Here is a 27,416-nt window from a genome sequence, read left to right on the forward strand (position 1 = left end):
TTTCAATGTGGTGGGGCCAATTCATACTCTTACAGGCAGTGTAACATTGTAAAGGCATTCCCACTACTCTATATTCTCATTGTAAAGGCTTTCTTAATTACTGACAAATTATAAGGTATAAAATAATATCTCAGCGTAATCTTTGTTTTTCTTATTTCTGAAATAATTATCTTATTTACCATTAATTGTAATAAATATTTACTTACTGCTTTGACTTCAATAAATTTTAATTTATCATTAATGTCTCCTCTTGTATTTTAAATAATCTTTTATGTATTTCTTCTCTTGGGTTGTTTTGTCTTTTTCTTTTTTGCCTTTTCAATATTTTATTTGTATCTGTCGTTAAATTCCCATCCTTATTTAGGTCCTCATTTGATTCATCCTGGACTATTTCATAATCACTTAACTCCAGTTTCTCTTTTTTCCTTTACATTTATTATAGTTTTCTTTTTAAACAATTAGATATAATCCATTTACATGGAGGCATGCTAGTCACATGACCCTCTACTCCAAAGTGCTTCTTGTTGAAATCTTAAAACAATGAAGATGCTGGAGAAGCATTTAAAAAAATGTATATAATAAATCTTTATTGTTCAGATTATTACAATTGTTCCTCTTTTTTCCCCCCATAGTTCCCCTCCACCAGGTTCCTACCCCACCCTCTGCCCTTACCTCCTCCCACTGTCCTCATCCATAGGTGTATGCTTTTTGTTCAGTCTCTTCCCGCACTTCCACTCCCCTTTTCCCCTGAGAACTGTCAGTCCACTCCCTTTCTATGCCCCTGATTCTTTCTATTATATTCACCAGTTAATACTGTTCATCAGATTTTTTATTCCCTTGGTTTTTAGATTCAATTGTTGATATGTATTTGCTGTTCATAATTTTTATCTTTATCTTTTTCTTCTTCTTCCCCTTCTTAAAGATACTTTTCAGCATTTCATATTGTATAATTCTGGTTTGGTGGAGATGAACTCCTTTAGCTTTTTCTTATCTATGAAGCTCTTTATTTGACCTTCAATTATGAATATAGCTTTGCTGGGTAGAATAATCTTGGTTATAGTTTTTTGCTATTCATCACTTTGAATATTTCTTGCCACTCCCGTCTGGCCTGCATGGTTTCTGTTCAGAAATCAGCTGACAATAGTACGGGTGCTTCCTTGTAGGTAACTAACTGTTTTTCTCTGGCTGCTTTTAATATTCTGTCTTTTGCTCTTGGCATTTTAATTATGATGTGTCTTGGTGTGGTCCTCTTTGGATTCCTTTTGTTTGTGGTTCTATGTGCTTCCTGGACTTATAAGTCTATTTCTTTCACCAGGTGGGGGAAGTTTTCTGTTACTATTTCTTCAAATAAGTTTTTAGTATCTTGCTCTCTCTCTTCTTCTGACACCCATATAATTTTGATGTTGGTACACTTGAAGTTGTCCCAGAGGCTTCTTACACTATCTTCAACTTTTTGGATTCTTTTTTCTTATTTCTTTTCCAAAGAAGTGCTTTTTGTTTCTTTCTATTCCAAATCTTTGACTTGATTCTTGCGATCCTCTAGTCTGCTTTTAGGTCTCTGTATAATATTTTTATTTCAGTCAGTGTATGGTTAATTTCTAGTTGATCCTTTTTCATATCCTGGAGGGTCTCGTTAAACTTATCAGCCTTTTCTAGGAAATTCTTTAAAAACCTTATAACCATGGTTTTGAACTCTATATCCAGTCTTTTGCTTTCCTCGACTTCCTTCATTTGTGGCCTGCCTCTTTGTCTCTGCATTTTAACTGCTTCCCTGAGTTGATGGAGTGGCTTTGTGTGCTATGTGTCCTAGCAGGGCCCAGTAGCTTAGCCTCCCCAGTTATCTGAGGTGGACACTCTTGGTGTACCCCTTTGTGGGTTGTGTGTGCAGTCTTGTTGTAGTTAAGCCTTGATTGTTGTTGGTATCACTTGGGGGGAGTTGACCTCTAGGCCAATTGGCTGTGAGGATCAGCACTGTCTCCACTGGAAGGGCTTCTGTGCTCAGCTTGGATGGAGTGGAGTCTCAGTGTGGTTTCCCATCAGCCTTGGTTTCCCATCAGCCCTGCCCTAAGAGGCCCCTGGGTCTGTGTTCCATGGCAATGGCTGCATGCACCTCTGAGAGAAGGCTGCTTTCGAGTTTCACCCACTGCCAGACAATCCAGTTTCTCCCCGAATGAGTCTGGGTACCCAAAAGTCTCACCCGGAACTGGAGTTCAGTGCAATTGGAAGGTTTTGTTTCCTTCCTGAACGAGAAAGCTAGCCGCACGCTTGCTGCCTGCCCTTTCCGTGCAGCATATAAGCCAGCCGCATATTCAGCTGCCCGCCCTTTCTCGCACCTCCATAACTCCTCTGAGGCTCAGTGTCCTTTTCTCTTTCCTTCTAGTTGTAGAATTTCCACTCAGCCAGCTTTTTGGCGGTTCTGGACAATGTCCACTCTGTCTTTCAGTTGCAGTTTTAAAATCATTGTGCAAGGCAGCAGTATAGGTGTTTATCTATGCCACCATCTTGGTTGCTCCTGGAGAAGCATTTTAAAGACCTATTCTTCTTTTCATTCTTATTAGAAGTTGGGGAAAGTTTCATTAATACTCAGAATTATGAAAAAGCTGTAACTCAATTAAAATAGAGACTTCCTTTTCTTTTGTCAGAAAGTTAGGTAGAGAAGCAGATCTTTGAAAATTCTGTCCCATTTTACTAAATCCAAAGGTTAAACTGAAGTAAACTTTTCATACTATCAGTTTTAAATATTCTGAAAGGGGCCTTTCTTTCCAAAACTTCTTTCTTAATAAGTTATTTATTAATTAATCACTATAGAAAGTCCATCCTCATCCCACCAAATAGACTTCAACTGAATACTTTCAAATATTTTCTACAGTTTTCTGGGAAAGGTCATAGATAGAAAATCATTATCTTCATCTGGCTCAGAGGCACAAAATATGTAACATGGTCTTTTTATGAAGGTTATTTCACACAAAAAGGTGTTTTCTTCTATCATACTCAACTCCAAGTCCCCAGGGCATGAGTCATTACATAATATCTATCTAATGGAGTTTTCTGAATCATTTCATCCATCTTTAGTAGAAACAATTTAAATTTCTGAAGAACATGGGCCATCTCAAACTTTTCTTTATCTGCCTTCCACATCTGCATAATTTTGAACGTTGCAGCTTCAAACCCGTCTTGGCAGGCAGATAAATTCTTCACACCATCACAATGATCCTCAACCTGAGTTGCTGCGACATCACAAAATAACTGGTCCTCTAGCAATTAAACATAACATACAGCCAGTGTTTCCTTCTCACTTTATAAATGTTATCCAGTTAGAATAAAATATAGGCCAGTTATTTTTGGCAGTCACCAAAAAATAAAAACTGCAAAATTATATTGCTATAAATAAAACATGTATATAATAATCTATTGGTCCCTGAAATAAAACTGATTTCCTCCATTGTATATACAAACTCATACTAAATTGGTGCTAATGATATAAGACTGGTAAGTGAACAATTAAAAAATGAGTTAAATAGCACTGGCAAGTGTGGCTCAGTTGATTGGGCAGGCTCCCCTGCAAATAAAAGTTTCCGGTTTGATTCCAGGTGAGGGCATATGCTCGGGTTGTGGACTTGATCTCTAGGAGGGGGTTGCAGGACGCAGTGAACAGATGTTTTGCTTTCAGATCAATGTTTTTCTCTGTGTCTCCCTCTCCATTTCTCTCTCTCTTGGGCTCTTGTGGGGTGGTTAGAACTGTGTGAGGAGAGTCTGGAGTTGGTGGTTCCTTGGAGACAGCACAGAGAAGGCAACCTTCAGTATCCATGTGTTGAGTCATTCCTCCTGTATTTTTTTTTTTTTATTTGTAGGAAATCTTTATATAATGGCATATAAATATTTTATTGATTATATATACATTACAAATACTTCTTTTGCTTGGAACTTATTTCCCCTGACTTTATGATGTCATTTGGTATGCACTTGTAATACAGCTAAATTTATCAATATTTTCCTTCAGACTCATGATTTTTTTAGTGTAACCCAGGAAACTCTAACCTCCCTTGGGTTCCTATTTTTATTCTAAAAGTTTTAATACTTTGTTTTTCACACTAAACTTTTGTGCTGAAATAATTTTTATATAAGGTGTGAGATTTTATGTTTGTATTGTTATAATCAATTGTCTAGACACCAGTAGTTGAAAGTCCATTCCAACTTACTATATCATCACTTCTGTATTTTTCAGTTTTGGAGACCCCTTTGGTCTATATATCTTTCCCTTGAACCAATACCACACTGTCTTAATATAATTTTATGGATATTACCTGTTACAGCCAGATACATTTTATTCTTCCTCAAGGGATTCTCAGCAATTCTAGAGCTTTACTCTACCACATGTTACATTAATTTTTCTATTTTATTTTACTTTTTTAGCTTTTTGAAGTATAATTGACAAATAAAATAGTAATATATTTAAAGTGTACGACATGATAATTTGATAAAATCCTATGAAAGGATTTCCACTATCTAATTAATTAAATGTTTTTCTTTTTTGTAAGAACACTTAAATTCTCTTAGTAAATTTCAATTATATAATACAGTATTTTCAACTAAAGCCACCATGCTATACATCAGATCTCCAGAATTTATACCTCTTATAATTGAAAAGTTTGTACCCTTTGACCAACATCTACTCATTTCAGTCATCCGTTGGCAACCACTATTCTACTGCTTCCCTGAGTTCAGCTTTTTTAGATATAACATATAAGTGATATTATTCAGTATTTATCTTTACTCTCTCTAATATAATGCACTTAGCATAATGTCCTTAAGGTTCTCCCATGTTATTGCAAATGGCAGGATTTCCATCTTTAAGGCTGAATAATATTCTGTTGTACAATATATATTTCCACTTGTCCATTGATGAACACTTAGATTGTTTCCTTACCTTGACAATTGTAAATAATGCTGCAATGAACGTGGAAGTACAGTAATCTCCTTGAGATACTGATTTCATTTCCTTTGAATATATACCCAGAAGTGCGACTGCTGAATCATATTATAATTCTATCTTAATTTCTTAAGGAACCACCAGACTGTTTTCCATAGTGGCTCTACCAAAAAATTTAGTAGCCATCCATGCATGGGTTCTTGATTTTCTGTTCCATTGATCTATGTGTCTGTTTTTATGCCAGTTCCATACTGTTTTGATTACTATAACTTTGTAATATTAATTAAAATTCAGAAATGTGATGCTTCCAGTTTTGTTTTTCTTTCACAAGATTGCTTTGGCTATTCAGGATCTTTGTGGTTCCATATGAATTTAAGGATTGTTTTATCTATTTCTGTGAAAAATGCTACTGAAATTTTAATAGAGATTGCTTAAATCTGTAGATCACTTGGGTAATATGGGCAATTTAAAAATATTAATTCTCTAATCCATGAACATGGAATATATTTCCAATTACACTGTTTCCCCAAAAATAAGACAGTGTCTTATAGTAATTTTTCTCCCAAAGTTGCGCTAGATCTTATTTTCAGGGGATGTCTTATCTTTCCATGAGCTAGGTCTTATTTTCGGAGGATGTCTTATTTTCGTGGAAACACGGTATTAGTCTCTTCAATTTTTTTCATCAATGTCTTATAATTTTCAGTAAAAAGATCTTTCACCTCCTTGGTTAAATTTATTCCTAAGTATTTTATTATTTTTCAATGCTATTGTAATTGGGATTATATATTTAACTAGAGGCCTGATGCACGAAATCCATACACGGGGGAGAAGGGGAAGGTCCCTCAGCCTGGACTGAGAGAAGGCAGAGGCCAGGCAGAGTGACCCCAACGATGTATAATCAGGGCTAGTGAGGGACACGGGAGCTTGGCCAGCTGGGGAGGAACTGTAGGAGGGCTCCAGGGCAAGTCCAGCCCATCTCGCTCAGTCCCAATTGGCTGGACCCCAGCAGTAAGCTAACCTACAGGTCAGTGCACTTCATAACGACTGGTCCAGTATCTGCACTCTGGTAGTCAGTGCACATCATAGTGAGTGGTTTACTAGCCCTAGCATATCATTATCATATTACACTTTGATTGGTTAAATGGAAGACAGGGTGACTAGACACTTTAGCATATTAAGCTTTTATTGTATAGGGTAGAAAATTTATAGTGCTTTGGTAATTTTCTTCTCAGTCTAAAGAAGCAGCACTCCTTGTTTACAATAAAGGTTGATAAGCTAAAGACCAATGAATTTAAAAATGAATACAGCGGGACCGGTTTGGCTCAGTGGATAGAGCGTCGGCCTGCGGACTGAAAGGTCCGGGGTTCGATTTCGGGCAAGGGCATGTACCTTGGTTGCGGGCACATCCCCAGTACAGGGTGTGCAAGAGGCAGCTGATCGATGATTTTCTCTGATCGATGTTTCTAACTCTCTATCCCTCTCTCTTCCTCTCTGTGAAAAATCAATAATATATATATATCTTTAAAAATGTTTTAAAAAAATAAATAAAAAATAAAAATAAAAATGAATACAAGTTACTTTTTAAAGTTATAATCTAATTTTATTGATAATCTTTTAAAAGTATATTTATATTTTTTCATGATGAATTATAATAGTTTTAAAAGCTCAATTATGAAATAATTCTCCTGTCTCATATGCTTCCTTAATTAAGTTCTAACCAGTTTCTGACTTTTCTTATACAATATCTGTCAAGACTCAGTATCAATCTTACTACTTCCACACTAATTTACTATTATAAATTGATCTCCTTCTCCTTTGAAAGTCCCTAGAAAGTATCTATATACTTTTTTTAGGATATTTTACTCTGCAATAATTTTTTCCTATTCATGGTTTTACTCAGGATCTATTAAAGAATTCTTCCCTGCCTAATCATGTTCTTTAAACTTAATATATACAATTTAAATCCCTTTATTGGCTAAGCAAGTTCATATATTTTGGTAAAGCCTCAGTTGCATAATTTTTAAATTGGGGACCATATTATGTACCTCAGTTAGGAATGGCAAAAATCAAATCTATTGTATGTATTAATCCTCACAATAGTTCTTTATACACTTTGAAATATTAATATAATAATAATTATAGTGATATAAGAAACACTATAAATTCCAAATATTGTACATTGTGCTAGTACATAAACTTACATGTGTTATGGAAATAAATGCTTGTGATACATCATGTTCTTTTGCAATATAGTTGAAAGCCCGCCAAAGAGCAACTCCAGCATCATTTGTTCCATCAACTTCATCATCTGTATTAACAATGAACACAAAGCCAATTCTGGAAAAAAAGATGAATAAGGAATGTCACAACAATCCCTTTAAACCACAATAAACTATGATTTTAAAACATCATTAGACTATAACATCCAATTGGAGAGAATGTATTAATAAATAGGGACAAAGGGAAATATTATTTGAAAAGGTTTGATTTGTAATGCCTATTCACCTAAATCTTCATATTTGATGGATTCTTCCAAAACATATACTCTCTGGTGATGGCATTATCAAATGCCTGTTTTTCTGTTGTACTCTTAAAACCACAAAGAAATGGGTCCATCTTTAAGTTCCCAAAATGATCAGATCATTCTCTTGGGAAGATAAACAAGATTACCAAGCAGCTTTGATTAACAGTCTATCATTAAAGTATATGATACTTCATAACACACAGCTATATTTTATCAGGCACTAGATATAAACCATTGCTTTGAATCACACATTAATACTCTATTATAATACAAAATGAAAATCACTGGATTTCCATCATTTGACAGTTTGTTATTAATTGAAAATTACCTAAGAGGAATTTTATGATAATATAAAAGTTTAGCAAGTTTGATAAAATCCAAGGTATATTCTTGCGCAGGGTCAATAAACAGAACCTAAAAGAAAGCAGACAGTCTATCATCATTATTTTGTTTAAACACTTTTAAGATTTTCATAAAATTAAAATTTAATCTAATTTCAGCAGTTAAAACCATACAATTTAAAGGTTTTTAAAAAAGAAATTTCTAGCAAAAATCTAAAGAATTCTGAAATGTGTATATAAGAATTTCAATTTATGAAGGATTTTTAATAATACAATAATAAATATAATTTAATAACATTATTCATTCTCTTTTTGAAACACAAAATATTTTTTTATAAGTGAAATATCTTATTTTAAATGTTCACTGGATTTTCTGTGATAAATTTTTAGAAAAAGAAAATAGTAATTGAATTTTGACCAAAAAATCCCCAAAAGCATTAATATAATTGATTGCTCCAGGTTGAAGTAGGAAATAAGATATTTACTTCCTATGCTAAAAGCAAAACAAAACAAAACCCTGGGTGTTTCTCTACAATTTCAAATTCATAAGGTTATTTATGTTGTGATAATGAATTTATATGCTAACATGCTAATCATGTATTTTTTCCTGAAATGTATAAAATTTTAATCATTAGTTGTAAGAATGATTATTTATTTAATCATTATAATATAGAAGAAAAGTTCTATCATAAATTCTTTTCAGGAAATGTAAAAATTGACCACTAACTTAATATTGGTATCATTAAAGTTATAGGAACGCTAAGTAACATAACAAGAGGCAGATTATGTGACATTGCTAGCTTCTGATACCTACTCAGCCATGCCACTCAAACTTGTTGCATCAAGCAAATATTTCCTTCCTTATTACTCAGATGCTTATTTATCAAAAGCAGAAAATCCAAAAAGAATGCTGATATCTTTATAAATGTATATAACATGTCAAAATATGAAACTCACCAAATTATGAAAATTACGCCTTATGGAAGGTATTTTTCCAGGGAATACTGATTTCAGAAGTTCCTGGCAACTTGCAGGCCATGTAAAATACAAATTATCATTTTCTAAGTCATTAATCCACTAGAAAAGAATAGAGAAATCTGTTAGTTATATTAAGATAATACTTAAATCATTTTTAAAGGAAGATTTCACTTATTAGAAAGACATGAAAATATATGCACACTTTCTATTTTAATGGATAATAAATATAATTTAATTTTTTAAATAATCCCATTTACAATAGCATTAACAAAGGTAAAATACCTAGAAATAAATTTAACGAGTATCAGACTTTTAACTGAAAACTATAAAAAATCATTAAAAAAAAAAGATGACCTAATAAATAGAAAGGCATTCCTGTTCATGAATCAGAAGACTTAATATTTTTAATAGCAACACTCCTCAAATGATCTACAAATTCAACAAAAAACTCAATAAAAATTCCAAATTCATTTTATTTGCAGAAATAGACAAATTAACTCATAATTGAATTATTTTTAACAGTGAGCTGCAAAAATTTTTAAAACATGCAATACCTGACTATTTAGTCAGGGGGCACTGACCTTTTTTGGGGATTGCCAAGACAATCTTGAAAAATAATGAAGTTTGAGTAATCATAGTCCCAATTTTGAAACTAACTACAAAGCTATAAGAATCAAACAGTGTATGGGCATACAAATAAGAGACTGGTAATAAAATCAAACTGAGAATCCATAAATACACATATCTATGGTCAATGATTTATGACATCATTATGGGACTTGGGGAAACTTCCATAACACTGGGACTCATTGTGGATAACAAGTTACATTCATATATATATATATATATATATATATATATATATATATATATATATATATATGTGTGTGTTAGAGGCCCAATGTGTGTGGGGGGGGGAGTCCCTCAGCCTGGCCTGCGTCCTCTCATGGTCTGGGTCCCCTCAGGGGATGTTCACCCTGGGATTGGGTCCAAGCCAGCAGTCAGAGATTCCTCTCACAGTCCGCTGCTCTTGAAGTCCGGGATCCCTTGCTCCTTACCGCCCTCCTGCAGCAGAGGTGGGTGAGGCTCCTGTCACCACGTTGTGTTCGCCAGCCATGAGCCTGGCTTCTGGCCAAGTGGTGCACTGACCACCAGGGGGCAGCTCCTGTGTTGAGTGTCTGTCCCCTGGTGGTCAGTGTATGTCATAGCAATGGGTCGTTCTGCCATTTCATTAATATATTAGAGTGTTACTATATAGGATTATATATATGCTAGTGGCCCGATGCACGAATGAAGATTCGTGCAAGAATGGGCCTTTGTTCCCCTGGCTGCCGGCACTGCCTTTGCTCTGGCAGGAGCAGCGTTTCGACTCTGGCCCAAAGCCACCTTCCTGACTTCCCATGCTGCCCAGAGACCCCAAGTGGCTGAGGTGGTGCAGAACACCTTGTCCCCAGCCGCTCAGTGCCTGCACATGCAAATCAACCGGCTATCTTTGTTGGGTTAATTTGCATAGCCACTCCTGATTGGCTGGTGGACATCACAAAAGTATGGTTAATTAGCATGTTACACACACACACACACACACACACACACACACTAGAGGCCTAATGCACGAAATTGGTGCAAGGGGCTCTGCCTTTGCAGCCCCGGCTTCATCCGGAAGGTCGTTCAGAAGGACATCCAGAAGGTTGTTTGGCTGTCTGGTCTAATTAGCATATTACATTTTTATTATAAAATCAAACTGATTTTATATATATATAGTTGATAATTGATTTTAGAAAGAGAAAAAAAGGAGGGAGGACGGAAGGGAGTGGGAAGGAGATCAGCTGCCTCCTGCATGCACTCTAACCAAAACTGAATCTGCAACCTGGGCATGTGCCCTTATTGGAATTGAACTTTTGTCCTTTTGGTGCACAGACGACTTTCAACCAACTTAGCCACACCAGCTAGGGCATAAGTTATGCTCTTACATTCTTAACCTGGTTAAAGAACTCATATCATTTGCCTGTGTCTATCAGTGCTTTTTTAAAAAGATGATGTCACTATCATATTGGTGATAGTAACTAAAATTTCAAATTCTGATATAATGACAAATGACCAGGTTGACGTGGGAACATTAAATAGGACATGAAAAAGGATAAGAACATTATCAACATAATAAGATAAAAATAGTTGCTGCTGGAGATAAGGATAGTTTTGGTAGAATATTAACTAAGTACCTTTTACTTCAAGTGGTCTGGTGCAGTGGACTGAAAAGGAATTACAACCCAACAGAGCCAAATATTCAATCATATGGTGTGTGTTTTTGACTCTTGACAAAATACTAGTGATACCTGAAGCATTATAGCAAGGGTGGAAAGAAACAGCTAAACTAGATAAAATTTAAATTGTGTTTCCTGATGTTTTGGACAGAGAAACCTGGAATGATAAACCAGGGATGAATGAATACCCTATGACCCCTTGAGTTCTTACTCACTGTCATTTAGCAATGTTAAAAAAAGAAACTGCCCAAGTTTGTTTTGGGGAAGGTGTTTACAGAGGTCTAAAGTGATGTAAATGAGTTACTCAACTTTCTCTGTGAAGATAAAAAGTAGGGATACAGATGCAGGTGCTGGGAGGAGAATTAAAGGCAATGTATTGCTTTCATTCATGAATAACTGTTTTGACCTTAAGATATTCAACAAATTTTTTGAGTGCTTCCAATGTGACAGGATCTGATGTTTGTGTTGGTTTTTATGGAGCTTACATTCTACTGGAAAATTATAAATAAACAAATGTATACTATATTGGGTGGTAGCAAATGCTATAAAGCAAAAATAAAGCTTATGTGGATTGATTTTGCTGCTTTCACAGACCAAATTGAAAAGAGTGCTGAGACCACAGAACTCTGCATTTTGTGCCAGTTGTTTTTTTTTAAAGGTATCTAAAGAATGAAGTCTCAGAAATAATTTTTTACTCAAAGTGAAAAATAAAAGCATTTGAGACATAGAACTTCCCTTAACAATATATAAAAAAAAAAATTTAAAAAATTAAACTATTATTCAGCCTTAAAAGAGAATGAAATTCTGACATGAATAAATCTTGAAAACATTATGCAAAGTGAAATTAGCCAGGCATAAGCAAATAATGTATAATTCCACTTACAAAGTATTTAGGCTAGCCAAATTCATACAGACAGAAAGTAGAACAGAGGTTACCAGAGAAGGAAAGAGAGACTTTAATGAGTAAGTTTCTGTTTGGAGAGATGAAAAGTTCTGAAAATGGATAATGGTGATGGCTGTACAACACTGTGACTGTACTTAATGACACTGAATGTCATACCTAAAATCATTAAAAGAGCCTACCTTCCGTTTTTTTATTTTACTACAGTAAAAAAATTACCTTGTGATACTTTCAGATAGCTCCTAGAAAAGAATGCCCCCTCAAGGGATTGAGTGTTGGGCAAGTAGGAGACTATATAGCAGTACAGAAGAAATTTTTATCCAAGAGAAATGTGACTGCAGAGAGCAGGGGTAATGGGAACAGCAGCAAGGCTGCTCTTCCCCAGGGAGAGTGACTGGCCTGTACTGCCACCGCCAGAGGACCCGGATGTTATTTTATTTTATTTATTTATTTTTTTAAATATATTTTATTGATTTTGTACAGAGAGGAAGGGAGAGAGATAGAGAGTTAGAAACATCAATGAGAGAGTCATTGATCAGCTGCCTCTTGCACACCCCCTACTGGGGATATGCCCGCAACCAAGGTACATGCCCTTGACCGGAATTGAACCCGAGTCCCTTTAGTCCCCAAGCCCGCTCTATCCATTGGGCCAAACCGGTTTCGGCCCGGATGTTATTTTATAAATGGAGCTGCAAAGAGCCTTTATTGATCTATTTCTTATGTCCAAAATAGCCTTGAACATTTCTACCCTCATTTTCTCAGTGTGATTCACACTTCCAGCATTGTTCTAAAAATGATGAAAGGCATAGCTACTTAAAATAAAAGGCATAAAGTATTAATATTATAACATGGTCATTCCTTTTTCTGATAAAACATTTTCAGAAAAAAATCTATTATTGAGCTTAAAAATATCCAAATAAAAGGAGACTCTTGCCAATGAAAGAATATAGTCTAAAGAGTAGTAAAAGCAGCAACAGTAAATCTTGATATCAAGTCACTTAGTATTCTAGAAAATATGAAAAATAACTAATTAATAATTTAACTGCTTTTCTTGAGTCTGAGGGCTTTGATGCACATGGTGCTGCTATCATTTCATGATTCTTAGATGGTGTACTAAATTTGTAAGTGGAAAGACTATTCAGGTAGGACAAAAATAACCTTAATAATGGATACTTCAGAGCAAGGCCCTTTGATTTTTTTATGTTAAACAATTAGCAAGACATTGAGAGTTTATGTTTTCCTCTAAAAACATGTTTTCTGATCATACAGGGGTAGGTAAAGGTAGGTTTACAATTGTAAGTACATGAGTTTATTCTTATATTATTTAAATTACTGTATTTATTTGTATTACAACTATAAATCTACTTTTGTCTAATACACAGCTAAAAATTTGCAGAAAATGGGGAAAAAACCCCCAAACTACCCATTAAATCACATCACCCATTAATAACTTAGCTTCTTATTCTATGTCCATCTTTTCACATGATGACATCATATGTCCATATTTTTTACTAAACATGCAAATACAGTCATTGCTCCTGATTCAAAAATATTTACAAACATAATATTAATGTCTGAATAATACTCAATATTGGGGATATATAATTTACAACACTTGTTTTGTATATAACTCGTTTCTATTTTGTTTTAAAAATATGCAATGATGATCATATTTTTGGGTATAAAGACTTTTCTCTATTTCCTGCTATCTCTTTATGATCATTTCTATTTCAGAGTATATGAACACTGAAAGGGCAACACAGCCAGAATTTTTAAAAGGCTATGTCATTCAGCACTCTCTTTCCACAGTCCTTTATCCTCCTTTTCTATCTCAAGTTGCAGTTTTTATTATTAATCTTAAGATAATCTTATTGCATAGTAGTTATTAAGATAGTATATTAGGAATTTAAAATTTTATGTTGTTATAAATCATTTTGTCATCCAAATGGCTTTTGTGAAAAAGGCTTTTGACCTGTTTCCTGTCACTTCAAACCCATTTTTACTAAAGTCTCATTAATTATAATGGCTTTCCTTGGGGAGTTTTAGTTACATAATCTTATGTCATGTAACACTTTTATTTTCTCATTTAGTAGTTTTTTTTATAATAATGTTAAATCATAAAGCTGATAAGAACATTCTTATATTGAGTATAATTACAATGATCCCAGAGTTTCATTATTAAAAATTATGTTTTATAATGAGATAAATATTTAACTGACCATTGAAGGAATATTTATATTTACTGAGTACCTATCAATATCAAGAATATATTGGTGAGAAAAAAAAATGGATAAAGTTCCTACCTTTACAAAGTTTAGATAGTCTAGAAAAAAAACAAAGACATCAAAGAATCATAGGATAAATAAAAAATTATAACTGTGCTAAGTATACAGAGACTGTAGTTCTATAACATATATATATATGTGTATGTGTGTGTGTATATATATATATATATATATATATATATATATATATATAAGAGAGAGAAAGAGAGAAATCAGTTAGCTGATTCAGCAGGCCTGGGTTGCTCATACCTTGCATATTCTCAAGAAAGACCTGTTTTTGTGATAAAGGTTCTCTAGGTTGGCTTCTGGGAATTGAGCTCTTGGGATGTTCTACTGATAACGAGTTTTCTGAATGCTTAGGCCCTTGCTGCATGCTTGATGTATGATTTATGATCAACACCTACTTTTCCTTTGAGCTTCAATGGCTAAAATCAGTCACAAGCCATTCGATATCTATATAAGGTACTTCCTTTCAAAACTCTGAACTCCCAGACTCAAGTGAGTAGCACTTTGCATGTATTGTCATACACTGAATTAAGCATGTCCTGTACAACTACATGAGGAGCAGATTCCTGGAAGTTTGCACCTGGTTTTCTCTGGACTCCACCCCATGTCCTCTCTCCCTCTGCTGATATTACTTTGTACTCTTTTGCTCTAATAAATCATAGCCAAGAGTATAACAATTTCAAGGGTTTTGAATCCTTTTAGCAAATTACCAAACTTGATGGTATTCTCAGACTTCTTGGTATAATGTGCATTAAAAAATTATCTAGGATAGTTAAGGAAAGTTTCTTTCAGAAACTACTGCTTGCAGTTGGAGTCTAAAAAAATAAGAGTTGGTTGGATAGAGAGGAAAATTTCCTTTCCAAGCATGGTAGAAGGGATAGTGGTGAAAAGAATATTTCATACTTTTAGAAATTAACGGAATTAGACCATTTATGCAGGCGTCCTCAAACTTTTTAAAGTGGGGGCCAGATCACGGTCCCTCAGAGAGCTGGAGAGAGGGACTATATGAACTACTAATTCCTACTGTAACACCTCGGCTGTGCTCACTGCCCAAAAAACCTGGAGGGCCGGATCAGACTCCTCTGCGGGCTGCATGTGGCCCGCGGGCCGTAGTTTGAAGACCCCTGATTTATAGCCTCACAGGCCAACTGAGAATTTTTTTTTTTTTTATGTGTTAAGCAAAGAAGAGCGATGTGATCAGATTTCACAAACTTCATCAGCTACGTATACTACATAGGCCAGAATTTAAGAGCGCACTTAAAATTGTCTAGGTAAGATTTTCATTATATTAAGGTAGCAATCTTATGTTCCTCAGATATTAACTGTTATTTTACTGTTGCTATTGTTCACGTGGTTAATTTGTTGTTCTTGTTTGTTTTGTGTTTATCTTTAAAGCTGGAAAAGATAATGAACTAGTGAGCAGGTGCTCTTGTGAGGAAGTGCAGAGAATATGGGGAGGGAAAAGAAAATACAAGAGTAAGAGGGGAAGAATCAGTGTTTTTACTTCTTCTTCTGAGTTCTGCTATACAACCTCTTTCAAACCACTTAAATGTATTCTGATGCCTGACAAAATTTGGCTTTATACTGAGTCTTAAATAAACTAAGTTTTAAAACAGGATTTACATGAGCACTTACCATTATTGAAGAATGCCTAATATCTAATACATAGTTATTGTTCCAAACATGTGAATTTAATTTTAAAAATTTGCTCATTTCTTCTCCGTTTATTCCAAGCTTGCGAAGGCCATTCATCATTTTTCCTTCCAGCTTCAGCATATCCAAAATACTTCACATTTAAACAAAAAAGATAAGTTTTATTTTTATTTTCCAATATTTAAAATAATTTTATCAAGTTTATAGCTTTCTCAAGCACTAGAAACAAGTTTCACTGGTATTTTTATTAATAGCAGAAATATATATTAAACTCATTAACAAATAAGGCAAATAGTTGTAACTAGTTATACAGATTAAAGTTATGTTGAAGGTTCCTGTTGTTGTTTTTAGTGGTTAACAAAATCTTATTTAAAAGATAAGAAACAAGGTATGTTGATTATATTCCTTACCAAAGAAGCAAGAATATGCTCATTCCTGAGCAAGCCCAAAATAAAGGGGAAAACATACTGTTACTCTTTTGACAAATCTACTCAAAAACAAGATCAAATATGACCTAAAATATAAAATTTTAGTATAAAAAAATTGCTTTGATAATAATGTCTGGTCAAATCAATCAGGATCATAATAAAAATAGAGTATGTCAAGATTTGCTCTGTTATATAGTAAAACAGTTGCAGAGAGATGGTTCTACCATGCAGCAAATTTTAAAACAAAAATTATAACTAAATTATAAAAAAAAATTAGTATAGAGAAAGCACGAAAGTTCACATCTATTTAGAATACATATTAAAATTCCTAATTACATATATAATTGACAGCTCTTAAACATGATAGAAAGTATTACTGCTAAAAATAACATCAATAAATAACCATATTGACTTCTCCTTTCAGAAATAAATGAAATCAGAATAAAGTACTATGTGAATTTTAGAATATAGTTTTCAGATAGAACTACAGATATCCACATTTTAAAAAATAGAGATCTAATATCTAAACTCCTAAAAAAGCTATTTTATAAGCTGTTTTGAAGCTGCCCTGTATAACTTTAGCTCTGCATGTCTATCTCCTAGATAGTTCTGACAACTGCTTTACAAAGGAAACTTTTTACCCACAAAATGAAATATACTAGGATACAAGTATGATCAAAAGAGCACTAGTTTGTATGTTACAAATTATTAATCTAAAAATAAGATTTAGTCTGGGCTGAAACACTACTTCATGTATGGCTTCTTGAAGTTCTTAATTTCTTTAGTTTAAATTTCTCACTTATAAAATAAAAAAAATCTGGATTGCATTGCCAATGTTCTCCTTCATGTTAAAAATTTCATGATGCGCCAAAACGGGTTTGGCTCAGTGGATAGAGCGTGAGCCTGAGGACTGAAAGGTCCCAGGTTCGTTTCCAGTCAAGTGCATGTACCTGCATTGTGGGCACATCCCCAGTAGGAGGTGTGCAAGAGGCAGCTGATCGATGATTCTCTCTCATCGATGTTTCTAACTCTCTATCCCTCTCCTTTCCTCTCTGTAGAAAATCAATAAAATATATTTAAAAATAAAATAAAAATAATTTCATGATGCTTACTGATCAGACACTTTTTTACACAGTAGAATTTAAATGTTCCACATGGATTTTGTAGTTATCATCTTTGCTACCTCATCCAAGTTTCTAAGGAAAAGCATTAATAGAAAATTAGATAGTTACAAGGTACACTGAAAAAAGCATGAGATTTTGAATCCTGCTACTATTTGCTAGCTGAATCCCTATCTTTGTATGAGATCTCTCTGAGTCTTCATTTTCCCATCTATATGAAGAGAATAGTCATAATCACTTCATAGAGTACTAGAGGCCCAGTGTACGAAATTCGTGCATAGGGGGAGGAGGGGATGTCCCTCCTCTCCAATCTGGGACCTCTCGAGGGATGTCTGACTGCTCTCACAACCCATAACTATTGGCTCCCAACTGCTCACTTGCCTGCCTTCCTGATTGTCCCTAACTGCTTCTGCCTGCAAGCCTGATCACCCCCTAACCACTCCCCTGCCAACCTGATTGATGCCTAACTGCTCCCCTGTCAGCCTGTTTGCCCCTAACTGCCCTCCCATACAGGCCAGGTCACCCTAACTACCCTCCCCCTGCAGGTCAAGTTCCCCCAACTGCCCTCACCTGCTGGCCATCTTCTGGTGGCCATCTTGTGTCCACATGGGGGCAACCATCTTGTGTGTTGGAGTGATGGTCAGTCTGCATATTACTCTTTTATTAGATAGGATAGAGGCCTGGCACATGAGTGGGGGCAGCTGGTTTGCCCTGAAGGATGTCCCGGATCAGGATGGAGGTTCCCTTAGGGTGTGGGGCGGCCTGGGCGAGGGGCCTGTGGTGGTTTGCAGGATGGCCACATCCCATAGCGACCCAAGTGGAGGCCCTGGAATCTGGGGGTTATTTATCTTCTACATCTGAAGCTTTGTAGCCTGGAGTAGAGCCAAGCCTTCTGCTTGCTCCTTGGCAGTAGCCATTTCTGTTGGAATTTATGTATATTCTATAATTAAAACTTTGTAGCCTCAAGCAGAGGCCTGGGCCGGCCAAGGTGTGTAGAAAGCTTGGCTCTCTCCAGTGCTGGGAAAACCCAAGCCTCCCTCCAGCTCTCTGTGACTTGTAGCCATCTTGGTTGGGTTTATTTGCATATCCACTCCTGATTGGCTGGCAGGCGTGGCCTGTGGGTATAGCATAAGGATGATTAATTTGCAAATTACTCTTATTATATAGGATTAGTATTACATTAACTACTGCTGGGCATACTGTTGCCCTCAACAAGTATTTGTTTCTTCACTGCTCTTCCTACATCATGAATTCTGTTTATTGATTTAAAAACAAAAACAAAACCCACACAGGTTCTTTAAATATGCTAGATTTTCTTATCAGTAAAACTTGTAACTCTCCATTTCTAAATAATTTATCATACTTCTCTTTTAAATACTTAGTGACTATCTTTAGATTTACTTAGAACCCTTCACTGGCTTCTCTGGCCCTTGAGATAGAAGGCCAAAATTTAAAACCTGGTTCCACATCTGATCATTTCCCACCTCAGTGAGCTCAGTTTTCTCCACCTCCTCCTCACTCCAGTCTGTCCATATTAGATTTTCCATTTTCTCAAATATACCATGCTTGCAGAATCTCCACTCCTCCATTTGCCTGATTCATCTTTTTTTTTTTTTTTTTTTTTTTTTTTAAATAGAATTTATTGCATGGCATAGTGATTTCAATACATTAAAAAAAGTTTTCTTGTCAGTATTGGCACATAATGAAGAATTTTAAAACACTGCTAAATTAACACTTCAAAAATTTTTAATCATGTTCCATTAAAAAAAAAAAGCCTAATAGTGTTATAAAGTATTAATTTACACTAACCTCCATATCAAAGTGTTTAAAAAAAGGATTCCACACTAAAACCAATGATCTAAGAAGTAAAAATTCAATCATGTATTTTTAAAAAGGTTCTCATTTAAACAAAATACAACAGAAGGTATAAAATAGGCAACAACTACAAAATTTACATTGACTTGTTCTACTGGAAAGTTCTGCAAACTAACCAGATAAACTTTGGATATTTTAAAAAAATCCATATTCCAAAAGAATGTTTACAATACTTCATGCCCAATTAAAGAAACACATGATAACATTAAGCATTCTACATTTTTTTCTTTCAGTTGCTACTTATTTGCCATTATTACAGGACTATTCTAAAATTTTAGTTTTAAGAAATAATTTTCCCCCATGATAATTTTCATAGATACAAAGGCTGTTCTGAAGTATAGAAACATTAAACAAGTTCACATATGTGGCCTTCACTATAATATGGCCTGTATATTATTCTATCAATCTCATTTTGTTTACTCTGAAAATTCAGTAATCCAAATCATAAGTATTGAATATTACACAATTTCTTTCAAATTCCAAAAAGTTGAGTAATTTGACTCAGATCTTTTAAATTTACAGAGTATCTTTCTTCCAGGAAGCATAAAGTCATTTATATTCAGTATTTTGACTTTATTTACATTTCTTGCCCCAATCTGTGTAGAATTAACCTCTGAGGTAAAACGACCACTGAAAATAAAAATTTTAAACTGTAGAATTTATTATTTGACATCTTCTTGAGTAAATTCAACTCTTTACCTTGTTGATAGAAAAATATAAAGCCTTTCAAACTTGTACACTGCACCAGTTTGAAATGCAATTCCTATATTTTTGAAATCTTATTGGTTGAGGTCAGGCTAAAATTTTAGAGATCAAGCTTAAGTAAATTAAATACTTTTTTAGTCAAATGTAAAAATGTCTGCTTATATCTAAGGAAAAAATCGAACAAGCAAAAGAAAACTAGAAAGCTCATTTGTATTGAATATAAATGTATCATTTTAACAAAATCTCTATGGACATTTAACTAACATCTATGAATGCCAACTGCAGATGGGTTAATATTTTCTTCTTTCTAAAAAGAAATAAATTGTGGATTTTACTAATAAGGTATTGCTAATCTAAAAAGAAAATACAAGATGAAATATAATGTATTAAAATAGCAAGGTTTTCCTCACAAACCAAATTATCTTTGCTGAAGTAAACTGAAGTGAAAACTCTACAATTTGAGATATTTAGTGATTTATGTTGGATAAGTTGCAAAAATGTTCATAGAAAATATCTAAGAAGTAACAATTTTTTCAATAAGTAATAATATAGGATATAGTATTGTTTTTAAGACATATTTAGTTAAAAACCCAATTTATCTTCTCCTTAAAGTTACTGGTGATGGGAAGGCAAGAGAGGAAGAATAATAGAGCCTTTTAAAGACAAATTGTCATCTCCCCTACTCTTTGTTTACTTTGACTTGTAAAATATTTTTGTACTTTGTTGTAATTTCTCTAAATATATTCAGCGGGGTTGTTAGAAGAATTATTTAAGTATAATGGAAAGTTGACACTGAGGATGGAGAAACTTAAGGAATTTCCCTATTTCTTTTTTAATAGCAAACTGGAAAGGAAACTTTACCTCCTTGGTAGTTAATGGTTAGATACAGTACAATGTGTATCAAAAAACTAAAACTTCATATTTACAGATTTAAATTTTCCTTAACATTCTTCATAAAATGTGGCTGAGGTTGAGGCTTTTGAATATCAAAAAGCTGGGATGAGAATGCAGATAATTTTACTAAAAAAGATGTATTTTTGCAAACATTTTATTGATATTAAAAATGAAAATATATGACCCAGTAATCCCACTCCTAGGAATATATCCCAAGAAACTAGAAACATCAATCAGAAAGGATATATGCACCCCTATGTTCATAGCAGCACAATCTACAATAGCTAGAATTTGGAAACAGCCTAGGTGCCCATCAGAAGATGATTGGATAAAAAAACTATGGTACATCTACACAATGGAATACTATGCTGCCATAAAAAAGAAGGAATTCTCATCATTTGCAGCAACCTGGATGAAATTGGAGACCATCATGCTGAGTGAAATAAGCCAGTCAATGAAAGAGAAATACCACATGACCTCACTCATTTATGGATATTAAAGACCATTATAAACTGATGAACGAAAAGACAGATATAAAGACAGTAAAGCAACAAGCAGACTGTCAAATTACAGCGGGGAGGGTAGGGAGATCTGGGGGAGATAAGAGATCAACTGAAGGACTTGTATACATGCATATAAGTACAACCAATGGACACAAAACTCTGGGGAGGGAGGTTATGTATTGGGGGGCAATGTTAAAATATGTACACAGATAATAATTTAATTTTAAAAAAAGTAAAGCTGGCTAAAAAAAATAAAAATATAGTTGGATCTTTAAAATGACATTTCATGTGTTCTATCAGCATTTGCCAAATAAATTAGATTCTTTGGAAAAAATTCAAACTTGATATTATGGAGACAGAATGAAGAATAACCCTTACTGGTCAGATACTTACTTGTCATTTACCGAAGGATCCGTAATTGTATTAAGTGGACAGAGGGCTGTCAAGGGAGCTTCTCTATCTGCTACTTACTCAGCAAAAGGAACAAACAAAAGCATCTAATTCCCTCAAATGCTAAATTTAGGTCTAATACCAAAGCTCTCATTTATTTTAAAAGGCATTAGATTTATATTTTAACCAGCTGAACTGGCTTTAGAATGAAAGAGCATAGAGTGGCTAACATAGCTTGTATATTATTTCTAGAGAATGTAAAATTCCACTGCCCTTGGAATTACTTGTTATTTGGAAATTTCTTAGCAAGAAAAAAAAAAAAAAAAGAAAAAAAAAAAAGGAAAGACAATTTGACCTGACTTCCAGGAGAATGTTCAAGGTCACAAGCAAAGAATGAGAGGTTTTTTGTTTCCCTCTGCCCCAAGTTATAAGGTACGAGAGTGGTTCATTGGTCTAACCCAGCAATTTTCAACCAGTGTGTTGCACCTGGTATGCTGCAAGAATCTTCACAACAGATAATATTGACTATTTAGTCAGGGGCACAGACCTCTCTCTCTTAGATTGCCAAATAGATAAATGACAACAGCCGACACAACAGCTGTCCAGCGTGGATGAACCAAAATTATACCTATTTTTTTTTTTGTCAGAATGACAAATATATATTTTTTGGTGTGCTGCAGAATTTTATAATTAGTTTATGTGTGTCATGAGATGAAAAAGGTTGAAAATTGCTGGTTTAACCTACAGTACTCATTTTGCAGATGAGAAAACTGAGACATCAATGTCTGGCACCAAGATAATTCACTCACACTTCAGTCATGTAATTAAAATGACCCTAACACCCAGTCTCCTCTCTTTTGTCTTTCTTCTGAAGCACACCTGGTAAATTAGTATATCATCCTCCACCAAAATATAAAAGGTTAGCAGTGGTTTCCTTTGGAGAAAGGAGTAGGAATTAAGATAGTGGGGGTGGGAGCAGGGGCGGGAGAGGAGATTGTTAAGGATTTTACACAAAATACTAAACCTGAACATCAACAGGCCCAAACTTTAGAGATCAGAAATACCACAGTGAAACTGAGTGTTGCTATAGAAATTTAAACTATACCTTCAGGAAGTATTGTAGCAAACCACTGAAAACTGTGGATGCCATTTTTGTATCCTTTTAATGACTAGTTCTATATATTAGGTTTCCCTATACTGGGAAAAATATTGTAACATAAAACAGCAATTTGAAGCAATTCAGGTTCTCAACATTAAAAAAGGAATGAATTTTTTAAAAAAAACGTATGCTATAAACATATTCCCAGATTATATTTTTTTAACTTCTGCAGTTTCTGGAATTTCATTATGGAACTTCCTTCTTGCATGATCTTAATCAAATTTCTAGAGAGCACAAAATTTTCATAATTTTTTTCAGTAAAATCTGTTCAGAAATTCACTTGGGCAGAAATACTTTTATCTGACACTAAAGTTGAAAAGAAATAGATTTCAGTAAGAAAAATACAGGGATGGATTTTTTTTTTTTTTTTAAGAAAAATATACTGTATATAATACATTTTGAAAGTTATACAGACCCTATCCTTTTATTTAATGTGAAGGCACAACTTTAATATAGTTAAAAGCAAATGTATTTTAATCACGTAAGACATAGTTGACAGTACCAGCTCTTAAAAATGTATATTTGCGAGCATGTCATTGAAGATTCTTTCAGATTGTCAGTTCTAAAAGTAAAACTCTTCCGCAGAAAATCAGTTGAACCATTACGGCAGGTCCACATGATATTACTGTTGGATAATCTGTTCACCAGCAGCCACAGGGGTTTCTTCACTTGCTGCATAGTCCAGCTGGTCCATCTTGGTTGCGGGCACATCCCCAGTGGGGGGTGTTCAAGAGGCAGCTGGCTGATGGTTCTCTCTCATCAATGTTTCTAACTCTCTGTCCCTCTCTCTTCCTTTATGATAGCTGTTTCCTTTCCAGAACTTTTTCATTTCTTTACGTCTCCAAGCAACAATTGAGGCAGTAATAAGTGTGCACAGTACTAAATAGAGGAGAGCAGGTTGCCCCTTTTCCATCTGCACCAGAGCAACAAAGGTAATTATCATGCCAACAGCATAGGCAATTGTGGAGGAGACATAGTACAAAGAAGAACTAGTGTGCTGATCAAATCTTCTACAGAATGCAATCAGCAGGCCTGGTACAATAATGTCTCCAAAACCCAATATGGAAACTGGCATGGAGCATATGCTCATTACTGAGAAATATGCCAGCTTTGGCACTTTGATGACTACTGGTAATTTTTCGTTATTTCCAAAAGGTCCAGCTGCAAGTTCAGCCATGATACTCTCGCCGTTCTTTGTGATGAATGGTGTTATAAAAACAAAAAAACACATCATAGAAGAGGAGAAGGCCTAGAAGTATCACACATGACTTGAAGTTGGGTAACTTCATTGTTTTAATTAAACTCAGGCAGAAAGCAATCCCCAAGATATCCTGTAAAAACCAAGCCCACCTATCTTCATTTCTATATACAGCCCAAACAGCAGCTATTGCTATGCACAGTCCAGCGAGAAAAATAGGTCTCACTTCAATGCTTTTGCCATGACACACAATTGTGCATTGTCCATATGGAATCTTATGAATTAGTGCAGCAAGACAGTTGTATAGACTCATTGCTGATGCTATGCAGAAAATTGCTATCATAACATAAACCAACCATTTGTAGAAGAAATAAAGTAAGATCATCATAACACAGGAGAAGGCCACAAATATTACAACTGTTAGAGGACTAAAAGTTAAATATTCATCCTTCTTTCTCCTCGTTTCTCTGTCTTCAGTGTCTGCCATTGCCTTCATGCTTTCCAATTCAAGTAGTCCACTCCAGTATCCTCCTAATGCCACAGTGAACACATAAATTACAAAATGACCACCATCGTATAGTCAAAGTTACATCTTGATGGTGAATACATTTTCACAGTAATGTTATCTCCAAGAGCCTGCTTCATATCTTTTAAGTCTTTATTGTTTATAAATGCAATCAGTATTTTCACATTGTCAAATGCAGATCTGTCCCCTGAGGAGCAAATACGATACTGTTATTGGCAACCAACAATGCTTCAGCACCTCCGGTTTCTGCAATTCTGGCTTTTTCAAGAGAATGGCAGGTTCCCCACTGAATCACAACTGCTTTGTTCTTTATTCCATCAGGAGGAATATCAGAAATGTCACACAGTGTTGTGGAAGTAAGATTCTTCAAATTAAAGGAAGTTGCATTTACTAGGGTTCTTGGCAGAGCTGTCCAATGAGGGTTATAGACCACGCAGTAGTCCTTAGATGGTAAAGGTGAGCCAATTCCTGAGCAGCTGTCAGCCAGAGGAGGACACCCCAGAGCAGGGCGGCCCCATCGGTGAGGCGTTGCTTGGCGGGGCGGGCTCGGGGTCCCGCTGCGCTGCCTCCGAAGCGGAGCTGGACCAGGGGGGAGGGTGGCGGGGCTTGGCCCGGGTCGTTGCTGGGGAGGTCACTGGGGCGCTGACTTCCTTTACCTACCACACCTGGAGGACTCGGAAACCCCCGCGTTGAGCACGTGGAGCCCGCTGGCTCTCCTGATTCATCCTTTAAGTCTTAGCTTAAACATCACTTTCATGAAGAAATCTGATATCCACTGTCCAAATGTTCAATTAAGAACAAATTAAATCTCTGGAGTTATAAAATCCCAAAGCACTGCACTTTATCTTTTATGAACCTTATCACACTATAATTATTTATTATCAGTTCTTCCTCTAGACTGTGAATTTCACTTAGGCAAGACTTCTATCTTGTTCACCAAATATCAATCTGTTTTTATAGAAAAGTAGGCACTCAGATACTTACTGAGTTGAATTTTAATACTGAATTGATTTTATCATATTGAATCTTAATGTTGCTTGCATTAAAATACATATTTACTAAGAGGACAAAAGGATTCTGAGCCAGATAACTTCATTAAGATACAGAAAAATTTACACAAATGGGGATATCAAGGCCCCTCTGTTCCTTCCTTCTTTCAGGATCAGTGCAAGAAGGGGTAGGCCATGGGCATAGTATCAGTTCTCTACAACCCAAGAAGGCTATGAGAAACAGGAGGTGGGAAGAAAGTGCAAAATAATTACTTACTTGGCCCCCTCCCCTTTATTTTATTTTCTTTTACTCCAAATGGACCTCTCTCTAGATCCAGGATATAATCTCAGTAATATTACACTTTTCTTCCTCTCCTCTTTCCTGTATAATTTTATCCCATTCATTAACCTCTCCACACTGATTTTACCTACTTGTTCTCATCTTTTTTTCAGATAACCTCTTTAATTATTTACTTTGAAATAAAAATGTCAGAAGATAAAAAAAATATTCTCACATATTTACTTTTCCTCTAAGGGAATTATAATACCTTCAACTAGGGATCACTTCAATGAGAAACAAAAATATATCACTCATCCCGCAGCTCACTAATTACCATGTGAAGGAGCCAAGGGGTTGTGTTTGTTGCAATACTTTTATAAATGACACATCAAAATATTCCTGCTATGAAAATTTCTCCATACATTGACACTGAAAACTTTCTACAATCTATGTACCACTTCACTGCTTTTTAAAACCTATTTTCACTGTGCTGAGCACAGATGTACCTTTTGTCCCCCTGAAGTTTATAGGCCAGGCGCTAACAATTGCTCTATTCTTTCTGTGTATCTTAGGTAATCATTTTCCCAATATTAGGTCTAAGGATTCAACTAAAGAGAAAAGCACCATTTGAACTAACTCAGTTTTTCTTGTACTTTCCTATATATTTACAAACTATTAAGAAAATTAACATTTAATTAATTTAAGTTCAATAAAATATATTCAATTGACTTAAAACTGAATGTCTGAACTAAAGTGCTATGTTATAAAATTTATTTTATATTCTAAATGTTAATTTTAAAGTACTTTTATACTTTTCTTTAAAAATAAAATAAATTCAATGATTTCTCTTCTTTTGGCCCATGACTGATTTATGGGCCAGTGCCCATGAAGAGTAAAGACTATTTAATTCTGCCCTACGCCATTTTGGCATTTTTTAATTTTTTTTTTTTTAACCTAAGGGAAAAGATAGCACCCGAATTCTGTAATTGCAAATTTCCTTCCTGACAGATACAAATACAGTTTTCTCAACAATATCTCTAAGTTCTCTCCCAGTTCTAACATTCTAAGACACTTAAGAGAGTATTCTACAAAAATAACAGGTGTTTTATACAATCAAAAAGATGTTTTTGTTTTTTTTTAACCTTTAAAGTGATTATTTGAATTTTGACAAATACTACATTCAGGACAATATTTACCTTTACATAAAGTATAGTTATCGTTTGTATCTATAATTCAATACTTACCTAAAGATATCAAGAGCATCCATGTCAACACGAAGTCCATTTATATACAAAAGAGCATCACCCGGCTGAATTTCAAATCTATTATGAAGATCCTTGAAATAGAGCAGAATAATAAATAGCTAACCCAGTAACATAATAATATCCAGCTATGTCAGGAGTCTGCAAACAGATAGTAAATGTTTGACTTTGCAGGCCATACCATCTCTGATGCAACCACTAAACTCT

General features: G+C 34.8%; 1 protein-coding gene across 1 annotated transcript in view; it reads right to left on the reverse strand.

The window, feature by feature from the left end:
- The window catches only part of UGGT2 (UDP-glucose glycoprotein glucosyltransferase 2), a 145,272-nt gene that overhangs the window by 76,854 nt on the left and 41,002 nt on the right, over positions 1–27,416 (reverse strand). Inside the window, exons 11-15 of the mRNA XM_036458874.2 lie at positions 27,192–27,283; positions 15,862–16,012; positions 8,753–8,872; positions 7,783–7,868; positions 7,132–7,267 (exon numbers count right to left, since the gene is read on the reverse strand). Coding sequence (XP_036314767.1) covers positions 7,132–7,267; positions 7,783–7,868; positions 8,753–8,872; positions 15,862–16,012; positions 27,192–27,283 — 585 coding nt within the window. The remainder of the gene's footprint in view (positions 1–7,131; positions 7,268–7,782; positions 7,869–8,752; positions 8,873–15,861; positions 16,013–27,191; positions 27,284–27,416) is intronic.

Source organism: Pipistrellus kuhlii, unplaced genomic scaffold, assembly GCF_014108245.1.
Source record: "Pipistrellus kuhlii isolate mPipKuh1 unplaced genomic scaffold, mPipKuh1.p scaffold_m20_p_3, whole genome shotgun sequence".
Lineage (NCBI taxonomy): Eukaryota > Metazoa > Chordata > Mammalia > Chiroptera > Vespertilionidae > Pipistrellus > Pipistrellus kuhlii.